This window comes from Tauraco erythrolophus, unplaced genomic scaffold (assembly GCF_009769465.1).
Source record: "Tauraco erythrolophus isolate bTauEry1 unplaced genomic scaffold, bTauEry1.pri scaffold_54_arrow_ctg1, whole genome shotgun sequence".
NCBI classification, from domain to species: Eukaryota; Metazoa; Chordata; class Aves; order Musophagiformes; family Musophagidae; genus Tauraco; species Tauraco erythrolophus.
Genome location: NW_028238622.1, coordinates 36294 through 60668, shown reverse-complemented (window position 1 = coordinate 60668; position 24375 = coordinate 36294). Strand labels below are relative to the sequence as shown.

At 62.0% G+C, this 24375-nt stretch overlaps 1 protein-coding gene across 1 annotated transcript; it reads left to right on the top strand.

The window, feature by feature from the left end:
• Window positions 1-441: 441 nt before the first annotated feature.
• LOC147525876 (maestro heat-like repeat family member 5) lies at window positions 442-6341 on the top strand. The gene is made up of 16 exons (XM_086630848.1): window positions 442-517; window positions 698-777; window positions 965-1090; window positions 1235-1314; window positions 1430-1550; window positions 1849-1938; window positions 2346-2450; window positions 2686-2863; window positions 3327-3385; window positions 3831-3980; window positions 4165-4319; window positions 4660-4798; window positions 4877-4972; window positions 5170-5346; window positions 5733-5998; window positions 6326-6341. The coding sequence occupies exons 1-16, from the start codon at window positions 442-444 to the stop codon at window positions 6339-6341; spliced, it is 1914 nt and encodes a 637-aa protein (XP_086486974.1).
• The last annotated feature ends 18034 nt before the right edge of the window (window positions 6342-24375 follow it).

Below are 24375 nucleotides of genomic sequence, written 5' to 3'. Positions count from 1 at the left end.
TGCCCGCTGCCAGCCCGGCTGTGCCGCGCTCCATGGCTCTGCCCGGGCCAGGCACCGGCGCAGACCTTCTGCGGGGAAGCCAAAGGGAGAGGGACACGAGGGCAGAGGGGCCCGGGGCACCCCGGGAGCGCCCCGGTGCCGGGGCTGGGCACCCCCTGCCCGGACGGCGTGTCACAGGGGGCCCTTTGTGACGTCACCGGCGGCACCGCCCTGCGCTGCCGGGGGGTCAGTGCCGCTGCGGCCCCCAGCCCTCAGTGTCCGGACGGACGGCGACGGGGCAGCACCGGAGCAGAGAGCCGGCAAGGAGCCTGCGAGAGCAGCCCGCGGCGGCAGCCCCCGAGCGCCCCGACGCTTCGCCGGAGCTTCCCCTTCCCCGTGCTCCGGGCTGCAGCATGGTGAAGAGACCCCCAGACAGCCCAGGGTGGCCTGGGAGGAGGAGGAATGGAGCTGCCCAGGAAGCGCAGCCCTCCAGCTCCAGCGCAGCCCCATGAGGTGTCCCGGGTCCGGCCGATCCTTGGTGAGTGAGGGGACCCGCAGGCTGGGCAGGGCAGGGGCCAGCGAGCGTGGGTGGTGGCACCCGTGGGTGCTGGGCAGGATGCTGCCCGCATGCCAGGGTGCTCAGGGCTGGGAGCTCCTCCCTCTGCTCTCCTGCCATGGGCCCATCTCTACAGCCGTCCCTGCGCTCCTGCTTTCCTAGATGCCAGCTGGCTGCCAGTGTACGAGGTGGAGCAGGAAACCGTGGAGCTCATCGTGGCCTTTGTCAGCAGCCCACAAAGGGTAATTGCCGCCATTCCAGCCGCGCGGTGCCGGCGCCCGCTGACGGGCTCTGTGCTGGGGGTGCTGCCTGGGCAGAGCTGCTTCTGCCAGGGCTCCCGCACGGCACGGCGCCTCCAGCGCTCCGGTCCCACTGGCCGCGTGTCCTCCCTCTCACGCTCCCTGTTTGTCTCTGGCTGCCGGCTGCCAGGACGAGCACCAGAAGACGAAGTTCCTGAACAGCATCCGGACCCTGTGCGAAACCGCCCGGTACCATGGCTTGTCTCGGGGCCTGGATGTCTTCTGCCAGGAATACGAGCTGGCTGAGAACATCGAGGTGAGGGCACACATGGAGGCTCTGGGGAAGGGGGCAAGGCCTCCCGGCACCGGCTCCCTGTGAGGACAGCGTGTGGGCAGGGCGAGGGTCTGGTGGCCCTGGGTGCTGGCAGCTGCCAGGTGCCATCCCAGCTGTGCTCCGCAGGCGCTGCTGCAAGAGGAGCCCAGGGGGCCACCACGCACAGAAGTGCTGCAGCTAGCCATGTTGGCCATCCGTGAACTGAGGTACCTGTCCACCCCTGCTGGGACCCCCGTCCCAGAGGGCTGTGTCCACCTGCACGAAGCTTCGAGGCGCTGCTCCCAGCACCAGTGTCCCACTGGCCCCTCTCTCTCTTTGCAGCTCAGTGGAGACCGCACTGGTGGGCAAGGAGAAAAGCCTCCTCCGTGCCTGCTTCACGAGCGTCTTTTGGCTTTCTCCAGAAGAGGCACTTCGGGGTGACAACATTGACCACGTCCGTCAGGTAATGGCTGGGGGAGCCCCAGGAGCCCCCGGCCCCTCTGGGCTGCTCCCTGGCCACCCCGTGCTGCCGTATGGCCAGAGAGCCAAGGCAGGGCAGGGGCTCGGCTTCGCTTTCCCCCCTCCTGCCTCCATCCCCGACCAACGGGCCTGCACCGCAGCAGATTGTCGGCCCTCGGCTCTCTCCCAGGCACCGCGAGGCGGCGTGGGAGTCCTCTCGTGGCCCTGGGATTTCTCATCAGTCTCCGTGGGGTGAGAGGGACAGCGGGAAACCCTGCTACGAATCTTTGTCTTCCTTGCAGACCATGGCAGCCATGGACACCATGCTGGAGGGGGTGGTGCTCAGCCTTCATGGCTCCAGAGTGAGCGAGGAGCTGCAGGACATCTTCCAGGTCTGGCACGGGCAAAGAGCGGGCTGTTCCTCACCCTGGAGGGAAGGGATTGTCCACTCTGGAGTGGACGGTCCCCACCCCAGTGCCATGCAGAGAGAGCACGCTGCGGGGAGGGTGCCCACCTCCCTTGGGTCACCAGGGGCTGCCCACCAGGCTCTCCTGGAGCACAGTGCCTGCAGAGGGTGGCATCTGCCGTCCTGCCCGGCCACCAGGTTGGCCCGGGGGCCTTGTCCCGAACCTCGAGGCCTGCGAGGGGCCCTAGGGGCAGGAACCCCACTGCAGCCCTGGCCCGAGATCGGAGGAAGCCTTGATGGCCCCTGCGAGTCCAGCCCGGGAGCTGGGCAGTGCTGCTGCTGCTGGAGCAGGGCTCTGCTCCCAGGGCACACCAGCAGCTTCTCTCTGCCCAGGTGCTGCTGGACTTCACCAGCTCTGAGTCAGCAGCGGTGCGGCACAGGGCCGTGGGGAGGCTCTGCACACTGAGCCGTTTGCTGGCCCACAGACCCTCGCTGGAGGTGAGGAGCCGGGCCCCCTCCAGCCTGGCCATCTCCCCCCCCTGCACACCGGCGCAGCCCGCAGCTCTCCCCGCGCAGGGCTACGGCCCAGCTGGCTGCTCTGGGAGCCGCGGCCGGCATGGCCCTGCAAAGCCCTGGCTCGCCAGGGGTCCAGCCCTGGACACACGCTGGGCTTCGGGGCTTTGGCACCGGCTGCCTGCCCTCAGCCCTCCTGCTCTTCTGCCTCCTCGCCCAGGGCTGGTGCTGCTTTCGCAGACAGACGTGTGGCTGTGTCTGCACTGGAGACCTCCAGATCCCAATCCTTGGGCAGCTGCTGGGACGGCTCCTCATTGTCCGGTCTTCCAATGCTGAGACACGCCATCAAGCTGTGGATGCTCTTCATGGCCTCTATAAGTTCATCCAGCGGCAAGAATGTAAGAGAAGTCTCTGCGCACACGGACATCTCCTGAGCGCTCTGCTTCTCTTCCTGACCTCCTTTGCCCCTCACCGCTGCTTCCCGTGGCATCCCGGCTGTCATTTTGCTGCAGAAGCCGAGCGCTCTCCTGCAGCCCAGGCTCTGTTCTCTGCTGCTCTCCTCCCTCCCTCCTTCAGCATCTCGAGCCCCACGCTTTTGTGGGCCCCGCAGCCAGAGCTGCCGTTGATCACCATGTCCCCAGGCCACGTCTTCCCTGTTACGGTGACGAGCGGCTCCGTCTGTGCCCCAGCCCGCCTGGTCCCTCCAGCGCTTGGAGCACGAAGCTCTTCCCGACGCCCTCCAGAACCCTCCCTGCCCGCTCGTGTCCCGCCGGCTCGCGAGCAGACTGCAGGGGGTTTGGTGAGCTGGCTGGCAAAGCTGCTGTGTCTCACGGACTCTTCTGTGTTTCCCTCGCTGTTTAGGCAGGAAAATCCATGTGGATACTGCACCAGCGCTGGATTTGTCCCTCGACAGAGACATGGTAATGAGCACCCCCCTTGCTGGGACTCTTGTGAGGGGCACCAGTAGGGGACTTGTGTGGGCAAAGGCATCCAGAATGACCGGGGCTGGCGTGGCCGCCCTGTCCCTGGTGAGAGGGCTCCCGCTGTCCCCGAGCAGGGACGGTGCCAGGGCTGCGCCCCAGTGTCCCAGCAGCAGCTCCAGCCCTGCTGGCCACCAGCAAGCCCTGGCTCTCTATGGGGCCGGCACACTGTGCCCATGAGCCCACCCTTCCTCCCTCGCCCCGGGGCCCTCTCTTCTCACCCTCCCCCGTTTAGGGACTGCAGCCCCTGCTGCCAGCTTTCCCGCGGGCACTGCCGCCAGCGCTGCTGGGCATCTCTGGCCAGGGCTGCTCACGCTGCCCAGCTCAGCAGCACCACCAGGGCACTCAGTGTGACACGTCTTCACTCCCTTCCTTCCTCCCACAGCCCTTTGCGAAATACCTCAGTCCATCTGAGAGGACAGACATCGTCCTTGAGGCCATCAAGGAGATGAGGAACCCCAGCATCCTTGGCAAGCGGGCAGCAGTAACCGTGCTGATTGTGCTCATGAAGGACTCTGGCTTCTGGCTGGCGGAGGTAAGTGGCCCGATGGCCCTTCAGCCCTGCCAGGCCTTGTTCCTGCCTCCAGCCCGTCCCTCCCTCCCAAGCCAGGGGTCTCGCGCACCTGAAGCCACCGTAAGCCAGCAGAGAGGGATGGCAGGGGCAGCTGAGAAGTGGCTGCACTCCAGGGCAGCGCCGTCCTCACCCGTGTCCCCTCCAGGTGCCACGAATCGTGACCTGCATCCATGAAAACCTGGAACACGTCACCACATGGAGAGGCCAGGAGAGGGTGAAGTTAGTGCTTGGCGTGCTGACCCGGCGGCACCCCGTGGAAGTGGTCACCAGCCTGTTGGAGCTCTCTCTGCCAGACGACAGGTACTGGCCCTGCCAGCCCTGGGGGCTTCTTCCCTGTGGGCAGAGGGGCCCGGAGACCCTCGGCCGGCCGGCCCCACGGAATGCTGCAGGCCCCCCCCGAGGAGCAGGGCTCCCCACCCCACCACGCTCTCCAGCCCCGTGGCTCGGCCAGGCCCGCAGCAGCCGGAGCTGGCCAAGGCAGCCCAGAGCCGCCACGCTCCTCCCAGCCCCACGGGGGGCACCGCCGCAGCCCCCCGCTGCTGCCCAGGGCATCCCAGCCCAGGGTGGGTCTGCGCCACGCGGGGCCGACCCGCCGTGCTGCTGTGCCCAGGCAGCCTGCTGAGCGCGCTCTGGCTTGCAGCGCTGCCCGTGCCATGTGGGAGGTGGTGTTCTACGTGTCCCAGCCCACGGGGAGGCCCCTGAAGGAGCTGTTGGCCGGGCTCCGATCACACCGACGGCGCGGGTCGGCCCCAGAGGACGCCAGCATCCCTCAGCAGGCTGTGAGTTCCCAGAAGGGGCCCTGGCCCCCCGCGAGCCCCGCAGGCTCTGCCAGCATCTCACTGCTGGGTCTGTTCCAGCCGCCGGCCGCCAGAGACTTTGAGTGGGAGTCCCACATCCAGAGGGTCTCCCGGTTCTTCAGAGCCCTCGTCACGCTGTCGGAGAGTCCGGACATGGTGAGCAGGGCATCGTCACGGGCAGCCGTGCTGGCAGCGGGGCCGTGGCTACGGTGGTGGCGTGGCCTTGGCTGGGAGGCAGGCGGTGGGGCGGCTGCTCCAGACCCCTCCCTGCCGCGGCGGGGCGTGATGGCTGCCTGGGGAGCTTCCCAGGCACCCACCTTTCCACAAAACAGAAAAGTTTCTCTTTCATACAGGCAAGACACATGCGTATCCTCCTCCCAATCGTGGTGGAGGCCCTGGAGAACGGCGATGAAGACATCAGGACGAAGGTCTCGGTGCTCTTCAGAAATGTGATGCGTCACCTGGACAGCACGGCGGCCAGCCCCATCGCTGTGCGGCTGGCAGAGAAGCTCCCGCGCCTCTTTGACGACGTAAGGCTGCCCGGGGAGCCCGAGCCCTGCGGAGGGGCACTGGGCAATGCCCAGCGCCTTCGGCTTTCCTCGCTCCCCGGGGCTCCCGTGGGATGAATCCCGGGCTCTGCAGCCCAGCACGGCTTCCTCTGGCCGGCCGGTGCCCCCGGGCGCCCCGAGCCCCCCGTGCTGGGGCCCAGCAAAGCCCCTGCAGCCCCAGAGCTGCTCTGGGAGCCCTGGGCGCTCCGCAGCGGCGCTGCCGGGCAGCACCAGAGATTCCCCCCGCGCCCGCGTGCAGAGCCCGACCCCGGAGCATGTCCCCTCACATCTGCCATGCTCTCGCCCTGGGGCTGGCGCTCACAGTGAGCGGCTCTGGGTCTCAAGTGCCCCTCTCCTTCCCCTGCCAGGGCTCCGGCCAGGTCAGACAGCTCTCCATCAGCCTCTTCAGAGACGTGATGGGGACTGTGGTGGAGGATGACAAGAGGAGGATGAAGGAGGCAGTGCAGAGGGGCGTGCTCCCGCTCTTCTTTCACATGCACGACGAGACGGGCAGCGTGGCCGAGGTAGAGATTTCGAAGCTGGCCAGTGGCACAGGGAAGGGCGTGCTGACTCCCTGGGCACCAGCGGCAAGAGCTGCTGGCAGTCGGGCTCTGGGCGCGTGCGTCACCTCGGGGTCCGGCTGCCCGAGTCACTGCGGACAGGGCAGAGCCCCTCTCCGTCCCTGCACCCGTCCCACCACTGCCTTCCTCGTCCCCCCGTGCCTCCCGCTGCGCAGGTGGAAGGGGAGGTGGGGTCCCCCCCCAGCCACGCTCCCCCCACTCAGCCCTGCTCCAGCGCAGCCCTTGGGAAGGGTCCCTGCAGAGCCAGCGCCAGCAGGGGCAGAGGGGCTGGCACGGACGTTTCCAACACCTGCCCACCTGGCCCAGCAGGGCTCTGCAGCAGCCCGTGGGCCGCGGCAGGAATGGGCACGGCCCTGCAGGCTTCCCTGCTGTCCCTGCAGGTGTCGGAGGCTTTAAGCCTCAGTCCCTCACCCTCAGGGCTGTGCTCAGGAGACCCGTGGTGCCTGGACCAGCCCATGCCCCAGCGTCCTACGGGCAGGACCACCCCAGGAACAAAGCCAAGGCAGGGGGACACCAGTGCTCCTTCCCCAGGCCGTGGTGCCATCTCCAGCTCCTGCTCTTCTGCAGGTCTCCAGGGAAGCCCTCCTCGCCGCAGCGCAGTTCCTCAAGTGGAAGGAGCTCCGACACCTGGTGCAGGACCAGCAGACCGGGAGGATCGCAGAGTGCTTGGTGAGGACAGCCCCCCACCCCCAGGGCCCAGCTGGCCGGGGGCTGCCCCCGTGTCTGGGCTGGGGGCTCTGCAGCTGCGCCTCGCCTGCCCTGCTCCGGCCCGGAGCCCGGGGCCGCATCCTTGCTCCCTGCCCAAAGAACAGAGCGCCAGGGGCTCTTCTCCACACCCCTCTCTCTGGGTGCAGCGAGGGGTCTCAGGGACCAGGGGGTGCTGGGAGGAGGGACTGCTCCGGCCAGCTGGGCAGGGACTATGGCATGCCCATAGCCTGTGCTCTCTCCAGCTGGCACAGGGCAGCAGCAGAGCCAGGGAGTACCTGCTCCAGAGCCGGCGGTACCTGCGGAGCCCACAGGAGCCCTTGCGTGTGGCGGCCGTCACGTTCCTCGGTGAGCCACGACCCCGCCGGGGGTCCCTCCCTGCCCCGCTGCTGCCGAACCCGCCGTGCGGCTGCGGGGCCCCGGCTGCCCGCTGCGGGTCGGGTGCCCGCGGGGCTCCCTGCCGCCCTCTGCCACCCCTGCCCGCGCACGGCGGGGGCTGCAGGGAGCCTCGCCGCGTGCCCCGCAGCCTTCCTGGGCTGCCCGCTCGGCACCGCCCTGGGCTCAGCCTTGCCCAGGGGGAGGAGGGCGCGGGGCCGCCCGCGGGGTCCGGGGTAGGGGAGCGGGGCTGCTGGGGTGGGCGCCAGCGGGATCTGACACGGGCTGTGTGTGCCCAGGGCTCCCCAGGCAGCGGCTGAGGGACAGGCATCCGGAGGAGCTCCAGTTCATCCGCGAGGGTGAGTGAGGGCAGTGGGGGGTCTGCGGGGGCTGGGGGGGCAGGAAAGACCCCGGGTAGGGAGCTCCAGTCCCTGCCCCGCCGGGCAGAGAGAGGGCTCGGCTCCCTGCGCGGGTGAGGGGCGCTGCGGGCAGCGCAGAGGGAGATTTTCGGGCACGTGGGGCATTGGCAGCCGGCACCTTCCGGCTGATCCCGGCGCCCCTGCCCGCCTCCTGGCCGTGGGAAGAGCTGGGGGTTGAGCGTGGCCCTGGCCCGAGGGGCTCCCGAGGTCCTGCAGATCCGGGCTCTGACCTCATCTCCGTCCCTTTCTGCCCCAGCCCTTCAACGCATGGAGAACGACAGCAGCCCCTGGGTCCGTTCCCTGGTGGATGACACCCTGCGGAGCCTGGACGCTGTCCGGGAAGAGCCACCCTCCGGATTCCGCCAGCGAGCGTTGTGGGACCGACTCCGGAGGGCGTGGAGGAGGACACTGTGCTGCTGGAGCTGCGTGGAGAGCTGATCCCGGTGCGCTCTGCTGTTGGCATTAGGGAAACGGGCATCCCGCCGGCCGGAAGCAGAGGCCGTGGCACAGCGGGGCTGCCTGTGTCTCCCGGCCATTGATTAAAGACTGTGGAACTTCACGTGCTGTCGGAGCTCTTCCTCCCCGTCCCCCTCGCCCCGCTGGCCCCCAGGGGCCCCTGGCAGGGCTGCACGTGGCCCCCCGGAGCCGTGCTGCCTCCCAGGCGGTGCGGCGGCCGTGCGGCGCTCGGGGAGCTCGGCAGGTTGGCAGCTCTGGACTGGCAGCTGCGCGGGCACAGCGGTACCTGGGTGCGGGGCCGCTTCTTGCCCCTTGTCTTCACGTCACTCGCTGCGGGTTTGCGCTCCGGGGGCTGTTCTGTCCCTCTCCCTCCCCCCCTGCCGTGGTACGGAAGGGTTCCCGTGCCCACTGCCCGGCTCGCTCGCTCCTGCTCCCCCCGGCCTCTCCCCCCAGCCCCCCCAGCAGCTGTGTGCAGCTTTGCAGCCCACCGGGGTTAACCCGCAGCACCGCGGCATCCCGCCTGCTGCCAGCCGGTCGCTCTCGCCGATGGGCTCCGCTCCCCTCTCCCATTCCATGCCCTGACTCTGGGACAGCCTCGGCAAGAACGACAACGGCGGAGGGAAATCCATGGCTGGGTTTCCAGACCCATCTGGAACAGCTTCCAGACCCATCGCAGAGACATTCTGGACCCCTTCTATAGCCTCTGAACCCTACGTAGAGACCCCCAGATTCCTCCTACAGCCCCCAGACTCATCGTAGAGACCCTGAGACTCCTCCTACAGCCCCCAGACCCATCCGAGAGACCCTCAGACCCCTCGTACAGCCCCCAGACCCCTCCTAGAGAACCCAGACCCAGCCTGGAGACCCTCAGAGCCCTCCTACAGCCCCCAGACACCTCCTACAGTCCCCAGACCCATTCTAGAGACTCCCAGACCCCTCCTAGACCCCCCAGACCCCTCTTACAGCCCCAAGACACCTCCCACAGCACCCAGACACATCCTAGAGACCCCCCAGACTCCTCCTACAGCCCTCAGACCCATCCTAGAGCCCCCTAGACCCATTCTAAAGCCCCAGACCCATTCTAGAGATCCCCAGACTCCTCCCACAGCCACCAGATCCATCCTGAAGAACCCCAGACCCCTCCCACAGTCCCCAGACCAAACCTAGAGACACTCAGAACCCTCCTACACCCCCCAGAACACTCCTACAGACCCGCAGACCCCTCCTACAGACCCCCAGACCCATTTTGGAGACAATCGGACCACTCCTACAGCCCCCAGACCCATCCTAGAGACTCCCAGACGCCTCCTACAGCCCCTAGAAAGATCGTAGAGACCCCAGACCCCTCCTACAGTGCTGAGACCCATCCGAGAGACACTTGGACTCATCCTACAGCCTCCAGATCCATCCTAGACATCCCCAGACCACTCCTACAGCCCCCAGACCTATCCTAGAGACCCCACACACCCCTCAAACAGTCACCAGACCAATCCAAGAGACCCCAAGATCCCTCCTACAGCTTCCAGACCCATCGTAGAGACCCTCCAGATCCCTTCTATAGCCTCCAGACCCTACCTACAGACCCCCAGATTCCTCCTACAGCCCCCAGACCCATCCTAGAGACACTCAGACACCTCCTACAGTCCCCCAGATTCCTCCTATAGCCCCCAGACCCATCCTAGAGACACTCAGACACCTCGTATGGCCCCTAGACCCATCCTAGAAACCTTCATACCCCTCCTACAGACCCCAGACCCATCTAGAGACCTTCAGACCCCTCGTACAGTCTCCAGACCCATTCTAGAGACCCCCAGACCCGTCCTACGTCCCCCAGACCCATCCTGGGGACCACCAGACCCCCCTACAGACCCATGCTACAGATTCTCAGACCCCTCCTACAGCCCCCAGACCCATCCTAGAGTCCCTCAGATCCCTCCTACAGCCCCCAGACAGATCCTAGAAACCTGCAGACCGCTCCTAAATCCCTCAGACCTATCTGACACGCCCCAGTCTCCTCCTACAGAACTTCAGACCCCTCCTACAGCCCCCAGACCCATCCTAGAGACCCTCGGACCCCTCCTACAGCCCCCAGATAGCTCTTACAGCCCCCAGACCCATCCTAGAGACACTCAGACCCCTCCTACGGTCCCCAGACCCATTCCAGAAACCTCCAGATCCCTCCTACAGCCCCAAGACCCATCCTAGAGACACCCAAAACCCTCCTACATCCCCCAGACCCTTCCCAGAGACCCCCAGACCCCTCCTACAGTTCTCAGACCCATTCGAGAGACACTCGGACCCATCCTACACTCCCCCGATCCATCCTAGAGACCCCAGACCTCTCCTACAGCCACCAGATCCATCCTAAAGACCCCCAGACCCCTCCTACAGCCCCAAGACCAAACCTAGAGACACTCAGACACGTCCTATGGCCCCCAGAGCCATCCCAGAGACCTCCTGACCCCTCCTACAGCCCCCAGACCCATCCTAGAGACAACCCAGACCCATCCGAGAAAACCCCAGATCACTTCTACAGCCCCCAGACCCATTCTACACAAACTTAGACTCCTCCTGCAGCCCCCAGACCCATCCTAGAGACAACCCAGACCCATCTGAGAAAACCCCAGATCACTTCTACAGCCCCCAGACCCATTCTACACAAACCTAGACTCCTCCTGCAGCCCCCAGACCCATCCTAGAGACTCTCAGATCCCTCCTACAACCCACAGCCCCATCCGAGAGATCCCCAGACTCCTCTTACAGCTCCCAGACCAATCCTAGAGACCCTCAGACACCTCCTACAGCCCCCAGACTCATCCTAGAGACCTCCAGACCCCTCCTACAGTCACCAGACCAATCCAAGAGACCCCAAGATCCCTCCTACAGCTTCCAGACCCATCGTAGAGACACTCTAGAAACCTTCTATAGCCTCCAGATCCTATCTAGAGACCCCCAGATTCCTCCTATAGCCCCCAGACCACTCCAACAGCCCCCAGACCCATCCTAGAGACCTCCAGATCCCTCCTACAGCCCCCAGACCCATCCTAGAGACACTCAGACCCCCCCTACGGTCCCCAGACGCATTCTAGAAACCTCCAGATCCCTCCTACATCCCCCAGACCCTTCCCAGAGACCCCCAGACCCCTACTACAGTTCTCAGACCCATTCGAGAGAAACTCGGACCCATCCTACACTCCCCCGATCCATCCTAGAGACCCCAGACCTCTCTTACAGCCACCAGATCAATCCTAAAGACCCCCAGACCCTTCCTACAGCCCCAAGACCAAACCTAGAGACACTCAGACACGTCCTATGGCCCCCAGAGCCATCCCAGAGACCTCCTGATCCCTCCTACAGCCTCCAGGCCCATCCTAGAGACCCTCAGACCCCTCCTACAGTGCCCAGACACATTCGAGAGACACTTGGACTCATCCTACAGCCTCCAGACCCATCCTAGACACCCCTAGACCCCTCCTACAGCACCCAGAACCATCCTAGAGACCCCCAGACCCCTCTTGCAGCCACCAGATCCACCCTAGAGACCCTGAGATCCCTTCCACAGCACCCAGACGCATCCTAGAGACACCCAGACCCCTCCTACAGCCCTCAGACCCACCCTAGAGCCCCCTAGACCCATTTTAAAGCCCCCAGACCCATTCTAGAGTCGCCCAGACCCCTCCTAGAGCTTACAGACCCATCCTAGATAACCCCAGTCCCCTCATACAGCCCACAGATCCCTCCTAGGGAACCCAGACCCAGCCTGGAGACCCTCAGAGCCCTCCTACAGCCCTAAGACACCTCCTACAGCCCCCAGACCCATCCTAGAGACACCCAGACCCCTCCTACAGCCCCAGGTAACTCCTACAGCCCCCAGACCCATTCTACATACACTCAGACTCCTCCTACAGCGTCCAGACCCATCCAAGAGACACTCAGACCCCTCCCACCGGCCCAAGACACCTCCTGCAGCCCCTAGACCCATCCTAGAGACAGCCAGACACCTCATATGGCCCCTAGACCCATCCTAGAAACCATCATACCCCTCCTACAGAACACAGACCCATTCTAGAGACCCCCAGACCCCTCCTACAGCCCCCAGACCCATCCTGGAGGCCACCAGACCCCTCCTAGAGCTCTTAGATCCATCCTACAGACCTCCAGATCTCTCCTACAGCCCCCAGACCCATCCTAGAGACTCGCAGACCGCCCCTACAGCACCTAGACCCATCCTACAGACACTCAGACAACTCCTACAGCTCCCAGACCCTTCCTGGAGACCCCCAGATTCCTCGTACAGCCCCCAGACCCATCCTAAGGTCTTCACACCCATCCTTGAGACTCCCAGAACCCTTCTACAGCCCCGGACCAATCCTGGAGACCCCCAGACCCCTCCTACTGCCCCCAGACTGATCCTAGAGAACCCAGACCCCTCCTAGAGTTCCCAGTCCCATACAAGAGACACTCGGACGCATGCTAAAGCACCCAGACCCATCCTAGAGAGCCCCAGACCCCTTCTACAGACCGCATACCCATCCTAGAGACCCTCATACCATTCCAACAGACCCCAGACCCACGCCTGTTCACACCATTCCACCCAGACTCCCAGAAACCTCCTACAGCCCCAGACCCATCTTAGAGACAATTGGACCCCTTCTACATCCCCTGCTGCTCTCCTGAGGAAACTCCGAATACTCCTGGAGAACCGCCTAAAACTCCTGGAGAACCACCTAAAATCCCTGAGGAACCTTCGAAAACTCCTGAAGAACCTCGAAAACCTCCTCAGTAACCTCATAAAACTCATGAGAAACCTCTGGAAACTCCTGGAGAACCTCCTACAACTCCTGAGGAACCTACTAAAACACTTGAAAAAACTCCTAAAACTTCTGAGGAACTTTGTCAAATCTGGACGAAACTCCTAAAACTTCTAAGGTACCTCTTAAAACTCCTGAGGAACCTCTTTAAACCCCTGAGGAACCGCAAAACCCCCCTGAGGAACCTCCTAAAACTCCTGGAAACCTTTAGAAAACTCCTGGAGAACATCCTACTACTCCCGAGGAACCTCCTAAAACTCATAAACAACCTGCTAAAACTACTGAAGTATCTCCTAAAACTCCTGAGGTACCTCCGAAAAATTCTGGAGAACCTCCTAAAACTCCTGAGAAACCTTCTAAAACTCCTGGAGAACCTCCTATATCTTTTGAGGAACCTGCTAAAACAGTTCAAGAACCTCCTAAAACCCCTGAGGACCTTTTAAAAATCCTGAGGAACCTCCTAAAACTCCTGAAAAACCTCCTAAAACTTCTTTGGAACCTCTTAAAACTTTGATGAACCCCCTAAAACTCCTGAGGAACCACGAAAACTGCCTGAGGAACCTCCTAAAACTTCTGGAGAACCTCCTTAAAGCCCTGAGGAACCTCTTAAAACTTCTGAGGAACCTCCTAAAACTCCTGAGGAACCTACTAAATCTTTTCATAAATGTCCTAAAACATCAGAGGAACCTCCTAAAGTCCCTGAAGAACCTCCTAAAACTCTTCCGGAACTTCTTTAAAGACCTGAGGAACCTCCTAAAACTCCTGGAGAACCTCTAATACCTCCTGAGGAACCTCCTACAACTCCTGAGGAACCTCTTAAAACTCCTGAGGAACCTCCTAAAACTCATGAGGAACCTCCTAAAACTTCCAACGAACTTTCTCAAACTTCTGAGGAACCTCATGAACCCCCTAAGGAACTGCTGAACACTTCTCAGGAACCTCTTCAAACTCCTGGAGAACTTCCTAAAACTTCCAAGGAACCTCCTAAAACTTCTGAGGAACATCCTAAAACTTCCGAGGAACCTTGTAAACTCCCTATGGACCTCCTAAAACTCCTGAAGAACCTGTTAAAACTCCTGAGGAACCTTAAACATCCCCTGAGCAACCTCCTAAAAATCTTTCCCTTCCCCTTCCCCTTCCCTTCCCTTCCCTTTGCTCTGCACCGCCCCCCCCCCAGTGGGTTCCTCTCTCCCTCTCTAATAAAGTTGGTTTGCGCTTCGCTTCCTTGGAAGTTTTAATTCTGTTTCCCCGAGGAGGAACAAAATTCCCACTCTGGTCCGCGTGCGGCGCGTGACATCTGCTTACAGACAGTAAGGTCTGGTTAAGAATTCCATTTCCCAGCTGTACTGGAACCAGGGGCTTTGCTGGGGAGGCTCTGAGATTCAGGCCGGTCTCTCTCTCGCTCCAAAGGGTAATTTATCGTCACCAGTAGATTTGCTCCAGTACACGCCGCTCCTGCCCAGTCAGGGCATGACCCGCGGGGCGAGGAATGTCTTCTCCACTCCTTCCTCTCGGAGCGTTCCGTTGGAAACGTCTGTCTCCTTCGCTGCTGGCGGCAGCAGGGAGCGGGCTCGCCTGCAGCTCCTGCCCTTGTGCTTCTCTTTGGACAACGCTGCTCTCCTCGCACACCGTTTTCACACGCACAGCACCACCTCTGTCTCTGGGCACAAGTCCCACCGGGCAGCTCTTCCCCCGACGGATTCACCGACGGCTTCTTCTGGCCGTCGCCCTCTTTCCCTTCTCCTTGGCACGTTTCGAACCCCAGCACTGCTGCCGGCGGCTCCCCATCTTTATCGGGGAGCTCCCGCCAAGTCGAGGTTTTCTTTCTCACCACGACGCTTCGAGCACGTCTTTCCAACGCTGCTTGCTGAGCAGCATCCTGGGAATTTTTCATTTTCCTGATTTATCCTTTTTCTAACGTCAAAACAAGGGGGTCCTGCGGGGCCAAACTTACACCACATTCCTTCTGCCACTCGGGATGGTTTCTCCAAGTGAAAAACACCTCGGCATGTACCACCTCATCCCATTTATCGTTTCTCCTGAGAAACAGCATCAATTGCAATAAGCTGCTGTAATTCCGGTACCAGTGTGATTATCCGGTTGTTTTTCCTTTTTTCCAACTTACACACCAGCCACCCCCGGTTACCACCCTTCATGAAAGTTCTCCTGCCCGCAGTGCCTCTGGGTGCCCCTCCTGCACCCTTCTGACGAGCCAAAACACAGCCCGAGGGCTCCGGGTTCCTGTTCCGCCGCTTTGCCGGGCCCCCCGAGTGCGCCCACCGGCGCGAGGCACTCCCTGCCCAGCCAGCGCCCGGAATTCAGACACTCGCCGAGCCAAAACTCCCGTCTCCCGTTAAATGGCTCCCGGGCTGGTGGCACTGCCCGCACGGAGCACAGGCACACAACAGCGTGACAAGGCGGGCGGGCACTTGTTTGTGTCACCCCCCGGATGCTTTCTCACGCCGTCACCCTGTGTCTCCCCCATCTCCACGTGCCAGCGGCACTCTTGTGCGGCTCTTGCTTGTGCCAGCTGCTCAGACTACCCCTGCCAGCTGCTCACTGCTTGTGCCAGCTGATCACAGTGCCCCTGCCAGCTGCTTGCACTTCTTGTGCCAGCTGCTCACACTGCTCGTGTAAGCTGCTCAGTGCCCCTGCCAGCTGCTCACTGCTTGTGTCAGCTGCTCATAATGCCCCTGCCAGCTGCTTGCTCTGCTTGTGCCAGCTGCTCACAGTGCTTGTGCCAGCTGCTCACAGTGCCCCTGCCAGCTGCTCACACTTCCGCTGTCAGCTGCTCACAGTGCCCACGCCAGCTGCTCAGTTTGTGCCAACTGCTCACAGTGTCCGTGCCAGCTGCTCACAGTGCCCCTGCCAGCTGCTCACAGTGCCCCTGCCAGCTGTTCACAGTGCCCCTGCCAGCTGCTCGCACTGCTCGTGCCAGCTGCTCACAGTGCCCCTGCCAGCTGTTCACAGTGCCCCTGCCAGCTGCTCACACTGCTCATGCCAGCTGCTCACAGTGCCCCTGCCAGCTGCTCGCACTGCTCGTGCCAGCTGCTCACAGTGCCCACGCCAGCTGCTCAGTTTGTGCCAACTGCTCACAGTGTCCGTGCCAACTGCTCAGACTGCCCCTGCCAGCTGCTCGCACTGCTCGTGCCAGCTGCTCACAGTGCCCCTGCCAGCTGCTCACACTGCTCATGCCAGCTGCTCACAGTGCCCCTGCCAGCTGCTCGCACTGCTCGTGCCAGCTGCTCACAGTGCCCACGCCAGCTGCTCAGTTTGTGCCAACTGCTCACAGTGTCCGTGCCAACTGCTCAGACTGCCCCTGCCAGCTGCTCGCACTGCTCGTGCCAGCTGCTCACAGTGCCCCTGCCAGCTGCTCACAGTGCCCACGCCAGCTGCTCAGTTTGTGCCAACTGCTCACAGTGTCCGTGCCAGCTGCTCAGACTGCCCCTGCCAGCTGCTCACAGTGCCCCTGCCAGCTGCTCACAGTGCCCACGCCAGCTGCTCAGTTTGTGCCAACTGCTCACAGTGTCCGTGCCAGCTGCTCAGACTGCCCCTGCCAGCTGCCCGCACTGCCCGCGCCAGCTGCCCGCAGTGCTGACAGTGAGGATGACGCAGATGAACCGAAGAACAAGGGCAAGAACAAGGACGGGGGGGCCCCGTGAGGGCACTGCCCAAATAAAGGCCTGGTGGCACCGGGCACACGCGGTGACACGGGGGGGCTGTGGCACGTCCCCCCCCGCCCCCAACTCTCCCCTCCCCCAGACACAGGTGACACGCAGGGACCGTCCCCGAGGAGCCGAGAAAGACCCCAAAAGGCTCCAGGGGACCCCCAAATTTGAGACAAGGCACCCAAATGGCACTGGGTGACCCCGAAATGGGGCTGAAGACCCACGACAGGATCAAGGGGACCCCAAAAGGCTCCCGGGACCCCCCAGATTCCCTCCTGGGACCTTCCCAGACCCCCCCTCAGCGCTTCTTCATCCAACTTCCTCATCCTCTGCACCGTCTTCATCTTCCCCGAGCCTTTGCCGTGGAAGCGGTGGGAGAGCTGCCGGAACGCCTGCGGGGGGCGAGGGGACGTTGGGGGGGGCGAGGGGACCCCCCACCCACGTAACACGGGGGGGGGGGTGACACGGGGTGGGGGGGTGACACGGGAGGGAAGAGGGGTGATAATTGGGGGGGCAGTAATGAGGGGGCAATATTGGGGGGGTTAAAGGGGGAGCAGTAACCTGGAGGGGTAAACTGGGGGTACAATAACAAGGGGGGCAATCTTGGGGGTGGGGGCAGAGCACCCATGGGTGGGAGGGGAGTATCTATGGGTGGAGGTGCCCCCCGCGGTGGGAGGTGGCCCCCACGGGTGGCAGGGGAGCACCCATGAGTGGGAGGACACGTCTATGGGGGGGAGCACCCATGAGTGGGAGGACACGTCTATGGGGGGGAGCACCCATGGGTCGGGGGGAGCACCCACCTCGCAGCAGAGGTCCCTGTGGATGGTGAGCTTGGGCTTGGGCTGCCACTTGAAGAAGGCGGCGTGGAGCTTCTGGTAGTCGATGTCCATCTGCCCCATTTGGGGTGAACCTTCTCCCTCATCTTCGACTTCATCGTCTTCTGCTCCTCCTGGGGCAGGACACGGGGAGGGGGGTTGGGGACACCCAGAGCGGCCCCACCACCTCCAGGGACACCCCGAGCGGCCCCACCGCCCACCAGAAGGTGCTCAGAAGGTGCTCACTGCCCCCAGTGGGCTCTGAACCATGATGTCCCGAAATCCGTCCATGTCCAACCACAACGTCCTCAAAGCTCTCGACGTTCAACCGTGACGCCTGTAAAGCCCCTGATGTCCAACCGTAACATCCCCAAAGCCCTCGGTGTCCAACCATCGTGTCCCTAAAACCATCAGTGTCCAACCAGGACCTCCCCAACGCCCTCGGTGTCCAACCACGACCTCCCCAATGCCCTCGGTGTGCAACCACGACCTCGCCAATGCCCTCGGTGTGCAACCACGACCTCCCCAACGCCACTCACGACCACCCAGCCCCCCTCACCCTCCTTTTCCCCCATGCCCTGTCCCCCCGTCCCCCCAGGTGTCACCAAGGTGGCCACCCACCTTCTCCTGCAGGGCCTCGCGCCTCTCCTGGATGCCGGTGCGCTTGATGAAGTCGGGCAGCTCGAAGGGCGGCTTCTCGATGCCCCTCTTGCCCTGCAGGTACTTGCGCCTGAAGCACCAGTGCCGGGGGACGGGCACCGAGTTCCGGGTGGCCTTGAGGTGCACCAGCAGCTTGGGGTCCTGCGCCGTCACGCCGTGCATCTCCACCACGTTCGGGTGGGCCACCAGCTTGGGGGGGCACACGTGGAGAGGGACAGTTGGGTTAGGGGGGGTGGTAGGACACCTCGGGGTGGCACTAAGGGACCTCAGGGGGTAAGCAGGGAAACACTGGGGGCTTCGTGGTGGCACCAGTGGCCACAGAGAGCTTCATGGTTGGGCGCGGGCCACCCCAGGGTGACACCAGCGGCCCCAGCGAGGATCTTGGTTGGGTATAGGCACCCCAGAGTGGCACCAGTGTCCCCAGTGGGCTCCCAAAGCAGATCCAGGGCACCCCATGGTGGCACCAGTGTCTCCATCGGGGTCCCAAATGGAAGACCAGGCATCCCAGGTGGCCCTAGGGACCCTGGGGGGGTGGCAGGGGGAACATCAGCCACCCCAAGGCGCCACCAGTGTCCCCACTGAGCATCTTGCTTGGGCACAGGCCACCCGAGGATGACAGCAGTGTCCCCAGAGAGCTTCACAGTTGGGCAGAGGCACCCACGGTGCCACCTTTGTCCCCAGTGGGCTCCCAAGGCAGCTCCACGGGGCCCCGTGGTGGCACCAGTGTCCCCTGAGAGCTTCATGGTTGGCCACAGGGCACCCCAGGGTGACACCAGTGTCCCCAGCAAGGATCTTGGAGCGTGTTCAGAGGAGGGCCGCAAAGATGATCCAGGGGCTGGAGCACCTCTGCTATGAGGACAGGTTGCGGGAGCTGGGATTGTTCAGCCTAGAAAAGAGGAGACTTCGGAGGTGTTGCTCACCAGCCTGGGCTGCGGCACCAAGGACGCTGTTGCATCCTCCGCAGCCAGGAGGAAATGGCCTGCCTCTTGTAGGCAGGATAGGTACCTTGAGTTGAGTAGAGTAATTAGTGGTTCATTATCTCAACTCAGTCCAGCTGGGTAAGAATGATTGATGCCATACGGAGGGACCTAATAGCTGCCTTCCAGTACCTGAAGGGAACCTACAGGAAGGCTGGGGAGGGACTTTTTACAAGAGCGTCCACTGACAGGACAAGGGGAAATGGGTTTAAGTTGAAGAAGAACAGATTTAGATTAGATTAGATCTTAGGGAGAAATTCTTCAGTACGAGGGTGGTGAGACTTTGGAATAAATTGCCCAGAGAAGTGGTGGATGCCCCCTCTCTGGAGGTGTTCAAGGCCAGGTTGGACGGAGCCTGGAGTATCCTGGTCTAGTTGAGAGATGTCCCTGCCCATGGCAGGGAGGTTGGATTAGATGATCTCTGAGGTCCCTTCCAGCCTGTGCCATTCTATGATTCTATGATTCTATAATCTTGGTTGGGTATAGACACCCCAGGATGGCAACAGTGTCCCCAGTGGGCTCCCAAGGCAGCTGCAGGGCACCCCAAGGTGACACCAGTGTCCCCAGAGAGCTGCTTGCTTGAGCACAGGGCACCTCACGGTGGCACTGCTGTCCCCAGTGGGGTCCCTGGGCGGGCACACAGCCCCCAGGGTGGCACATGGGGTCCCCGGGATGGCACGCAGGACCCCAAGGTGACACCAGTGCCCCCAAGGGGCTCTGGAAGTGAACACAAGACACCCCAGGGTGGCACAGGGGACATCACCGGGGCACAGAGGACACCTACTGTCTCTCAGGGTGGCACAGTCCACCTCTGGGGCAGCTCAGTGTCCCCACCCAGGGGAGGTCCCCGTGTCACCTCCGGTGTCCCCACTTGGGCTCCCAGGGACACGGGGTCCCACACGGCCCCTGTCCCCAGCTCTGGGTGCCACTCCGGGGTTCCCGGTGCTCCCACTGGGACACCACCGGTGCCGGGCGATGGCCGTGGCACCGCAGGGATGAGGACGTGTCATCTGCTTCAGCTCGGCCACGGTGAAGCCGTTCATGCGCCGCAGCTTCTTCTTGGACAGTTTGGGCACCTCCGGCTTCTTCTCCTGCAGGGACAAACGTGGGTGGCACCGACACGGGGCACCCGGCCACCGTTCCCGTCCCCACGCCCCCACCCACAGCCTTCTGTCAGCCTCGTCCCTGCCAGGGCCACCCAGAGACCGTGCCCACCCCAGAGACCCCCCCTGTCCCCACCCCAGAGACCCTCATGTCACCCACATCCCACCCATGGCCACCCACAGGCTTTCCCCACCTCAGAGCCCCCCCTGTCACCCACGGTCCCACCCCAGCGCCCTTCTGTCGCCCGCTGCCACCCCTCGCCCCCATCCCCCCTCCCCGGAGGTGCCACCCACCCCCCGTCACCACGCAGTCCCCTCTGCCCCCCCCCCCCTGCCCGTCCTCGAAGCCCTTTTTCTTGGCGACGGCGGCGCTTTCCGGCCTGTCCGCCGTGTCCGGCTCCTTCTCCTTGTCCTTCTTGACGTCATCCGTCAGCTGGGGGGGACACACACAGGGCAGGGGGCTCAGGGGCACCCCAGCGTGCTGCCATCCCCACCCACCCCAGGGGCCACTGGCTCAGATGGCAGCAGGGTGGTGACAAAAAGGGGCTGGGAACAGAGAATGTGTCACCTGGGGGGGCAGGTGGGGGACACACAGGGGCACCCCGGGGTGCCCTGATCCCCACTCCAGCACCCATGGGGGCTCCTCACCCAGTTGCCACCTTAAAGCCACCAAAAAAATGCCACCGAACCAGCCCAAAATGCCATAAAACCAGCCAAAAAATCCCACAAACGAGCAATTTGCCACTTTCAGGGGCCCAGCAGCACCCATGGGTGCCCCCCATCACGGGTGCCACCTTAAAACCATTTCAAAATCCCTTAAAAGGGTCAAAAATTCCCTTAAAATCACAAACAAGTGTCGGAAAACAGAATCTGCCACCTGTGGGTGCCACCTGGGGACACGTAAAGGCCCCCTGGGGTGCCCCCACACCCCCCCCAGCACCCATGGGTGCCCCCACCCGACTGCAACTTAACACCCATCGAAAAATCCCTTAAAGCCCTCAAAAATTCCCTTAAACCAGAAAATTTGTCACTTTCAGGTACAAGATGCATGTAGGTGACACCCAGGAGCACCCATGGGTGCCACCTTAAAACCATTCAAAAATCCCTTCAAAATAGTCCTAAAATTGACTTTTGGGCACAGGCAGGTGACACCCAGGGGTGCCCCCCACACTCCCCAGCACCCATGGGTGCCCCCCCCCCCATGAGTCCCACGTGAAAACCATCAGAAAATCCCTTAAAAACAGTCCAAAAATTGACCCGGGGGGTCTCTCAGCGCAGGATCAGGCCCCCCATGGGCAAGGGGGTCTGTCGGGGCAGGATCAGGCCCCCCAGGACGGATCAGCACCCTCCTGTGGGGTCCCCTGGGGCAGGATCAGGCCCCTCAGGAAGGCTCAGGACCCCCCGAGAGGATCCTTCTGGGCAGGATTGGGATCCCTAGACAGGATCCGGACCACCCAAGAAGGCTCAGGACCCCTACGGGGGGGCCCTTGGGGCAGGATCAGGCCCCCCTGGGGACCTCTGAGCCCCCCCAGGGTGTCCCCCCACCTCCTTCTTGGAGAGCCCCCCGTCCTCCTCCGCCTCCGCCGCTCGCGGCTCCGTCTCCATCTCGTCCTCGGCTGCGGGGACAGGAGTGGGTGGGGGGTCCGGGTGCTGCCCCCCCCCGCCAAGGGGCACCCGTGGGTGCTGGGGGGGGCTCACCCGACAGCCCCGGGACAGTGATCGGCTCCTCCTGCCGGGTCTCCTTCAGCTGCAGGATCTTCTCCAGCGCCGGCAGGATCTGGGGACCCACCGTCGGGTCGTCCGGCTTGGGGGGGGCACGTTATTTGGGGGGGGGTCAGGGGGCCCCCACCCATCTGTAGCACCCAGGAGGTCAAGAGACGCCCCCGCGCCCAGCCCCGTTCCCCTCCTCAGGCCCCGTTCCCCCCCTCAGGCCATTGCCCCGTGTCCTGTCACTACACGCCCTTGGAAAAAGCCCCTCTCCAGCTTTCCTGCAGCCCCCTTAGGCACTGGGAGAAGCTGGAAGGGCTCCCCGGAGCCTTCTCTTCTCCAGGCTGAACAGCCCAACTCTCCCAGCCTGGCTCCATACAGAGGGGCTCCAGCCCTCGGATCAGCTCCGTGGCCTCCTCTGGACTCGTTCCAGTAGCTCCATGTCCTTCTTGTGCTGGGGACTCCAGAGATGAACACAGTGTTCCAGGTGGGGTCTCACGAGAGCTGAGTAGAGGGGCAGAATCACCTCCCTCGACCTGCTGGCCACGCTCCTTTTGATACAGCCCAGGGCACGGGTGGCTCTCTGGGCTGCCAGCGCACGGTGCCAGCTCATGGTGAGCTTCTCACCCACCAGCACTCCCAAGCCCTTCTCCTCTGGGCTGCTCTCCACCCATTCTCCGCCCAGCCTGTCCTTGTGCATGGGATTGCCCCGACCCACGTGCAGGACCTTGCACGTGGCCTTGTTGAACTCCATGAGGTTCTCACAGGCCCAGCTCTCCAGCCTGTCAAGGTCCCTCTGGATGCCATCCCTTCCCTCCAGCGTGCCCACAACACCACACAGCTTGGTGTCATCTGCAAACGTGCTGAGGGTGCACTCGATCCCTCTGTCCATGTCGCCAACAAAGATGTTAAATAGCACTGGTCCCAGTACCGACCCCTGAGGAACACCACTCGTCACAGGCCTCCATGTGGACATTGAACCATTGACCACAACTCTTTGAGAGCGACCAGCCAGCCAATTCCTTATGCTCCGAGTGGTCCATCCATCAAAACCACGTCTCTCCAGCTTAGAGACAAGGATGTCGTGTGGGACAGTATCAAATGCTTTGGATAAGTCCAGGTAGACGATGTCAGCTGCTCTTCCCTGACCCATCAATGCTGTGACCTCATCATACAAGGCCACCAAATTAGTCAGGCAGGATTTGCCCTTAGCGAAGCCATGTTGGCTGTCACCAATCACCTCCTTATTTTCCATGTGCCTCAGCATAGTCGCCAGGAGGATCTGCTCCATGATCTTGCCGGGCACAGAGGTGAGACTGACTGGCCGTTTTAATGACATTTCTCAGTTTTCTGTGGTTTTCCCCTTATTTTTAATTTCTCCCATTAAAAAACACCCGCATTACGGCACCCGGTAGGCAGCAGATCCCCGGCTGAGGAAGAGCGCGGCAGCGAGAGGCGATGGCGGCCGCGGCGGGGTGGGGTGTCACCCCCCACCTCCGGCTCCCTCGGCGAGAAGAGGCACCAAAAACGTGAGGATTTCCCCCAAAACAGCCGTGCGCCAGGCGAGGAGCGGGGCGTTTCTTTGGCAAAGCGTGAGGGGCGGCGCCGGGTCCCGGCTCGGGGGCGGCCATAGCGCCTTCGAAACCCGCTTTGGTGGGGCAAAAAAACAAAAAAAAAGCCGAAAAAAAGGAAGAAAAAGCCTAAAATAAAGAAAAAAACCCGAAAAAAACCGAAAAAAGCTGGAAAAAAGGGAAAAAAAGCCTAAAATAAAGGGAAAAAAAACCCGAAAAAAATGGAAAAAGCCAAAAAAAAAGGGAAAAAAACCTAACATAAAGAAAAAAAGCGAAAAAAAAGAAAAAAAAGCCCAAAAAAGGAAAAAAAAGCCTAAAATAAAGAAAAAAAAATGAAAAAAATGAAAAAACAAGAAAAAAGGGGGGAAAAAAGCCTAAAATAAAGGGGAAAAAAACGAAAATAAAAAAAGAAAAAAGGAAAAAAAAGCCTAAAATAAAAAAAAAAACGAAAAAAAAGAAAAAAAAACCGAAAAAAAGGGAAAAAAAAAAAACCCAAAAAAAAGGAAAAAAAAGCCTAAAATAAAGGAAAAAAAGCACGAAAATAAAAGAAAAAATAGCGGAAAAAAAGAAAAGGAGGGAAAAAGCGGCGCGGTTCCGGTGGTCGGCTCCCGCCGCGAAGGCACTGGGAGGGCTGAGGGGGGCTGGTCAGGCGAACATGGTGAACTGCAGCCACTGCGGGAGGAGGAGGAGGTGGGAGGAAGGTTTTGGGGGGGTGGGGGGATTGAGGGGATTTGGGGTGTTTGGGGGGATTTGGGGAGATTGTGGGGTTGGGGGATTTTGGACGTTTGGGGGGATTTGGGGCGTTTGGAGGTTTGGGGGGTTTGGGGGTATTCGGGGGGATTCAGGGGGTTTGGAGGTTTGGGGGGGATTCGGGGGGTTTGGGGGGATTTGGGGAGTTTTGGAGGTTGGGGGGGTTTGGGGGATTTTGGCGATTTGGGGTGATTGGGAGGATTTGGGGGCTTTGGGAGTTTAGGGATTTTGGGGAGATTTGGGGGATTTGCGGGATTTGGGAGGTTTTGCGGGATTTGGGAGGTTTTGGGGGGTTTGGGGGTGTCGCAGCCCCCGCGGGTACCTGTAGCAAATCAAAGGTGACGCCGCCGTCCTGGGCCACGTCCATCGCCTGGAAAAACCCTGTGGTGAGGGAAAGGGAGAGGGGGGAACGG

What these genes read in the sequence shown, in the direction of transcription:
- LOC147525876 (XM_086630848.1), top strand. Translation starts at nt 442, where the DNA reads ATGGAGCTGCCCAGGAAGCGCAGCCCTCCAGCTCCAGCGCAGCCCCAT. An exon ending in TTGTCAGCAGCCCACAAAGG is followed by an intron (nt 778 to 964) that starts GTAATTGCCGCC and finishes GCCGGCTGCCAG; the next exon opens with GACGAGCACCAGAAGACGAA. An exon ending in TCCCGCGCCTCTTTGACGAC is followed by an intron (nt 5,347 to 5,732) that starts GTAAGGCTGCCC and finishes TTCCCCTGCCAG; the next exon opens with GGCTCCGGCCAGGTCAGACA.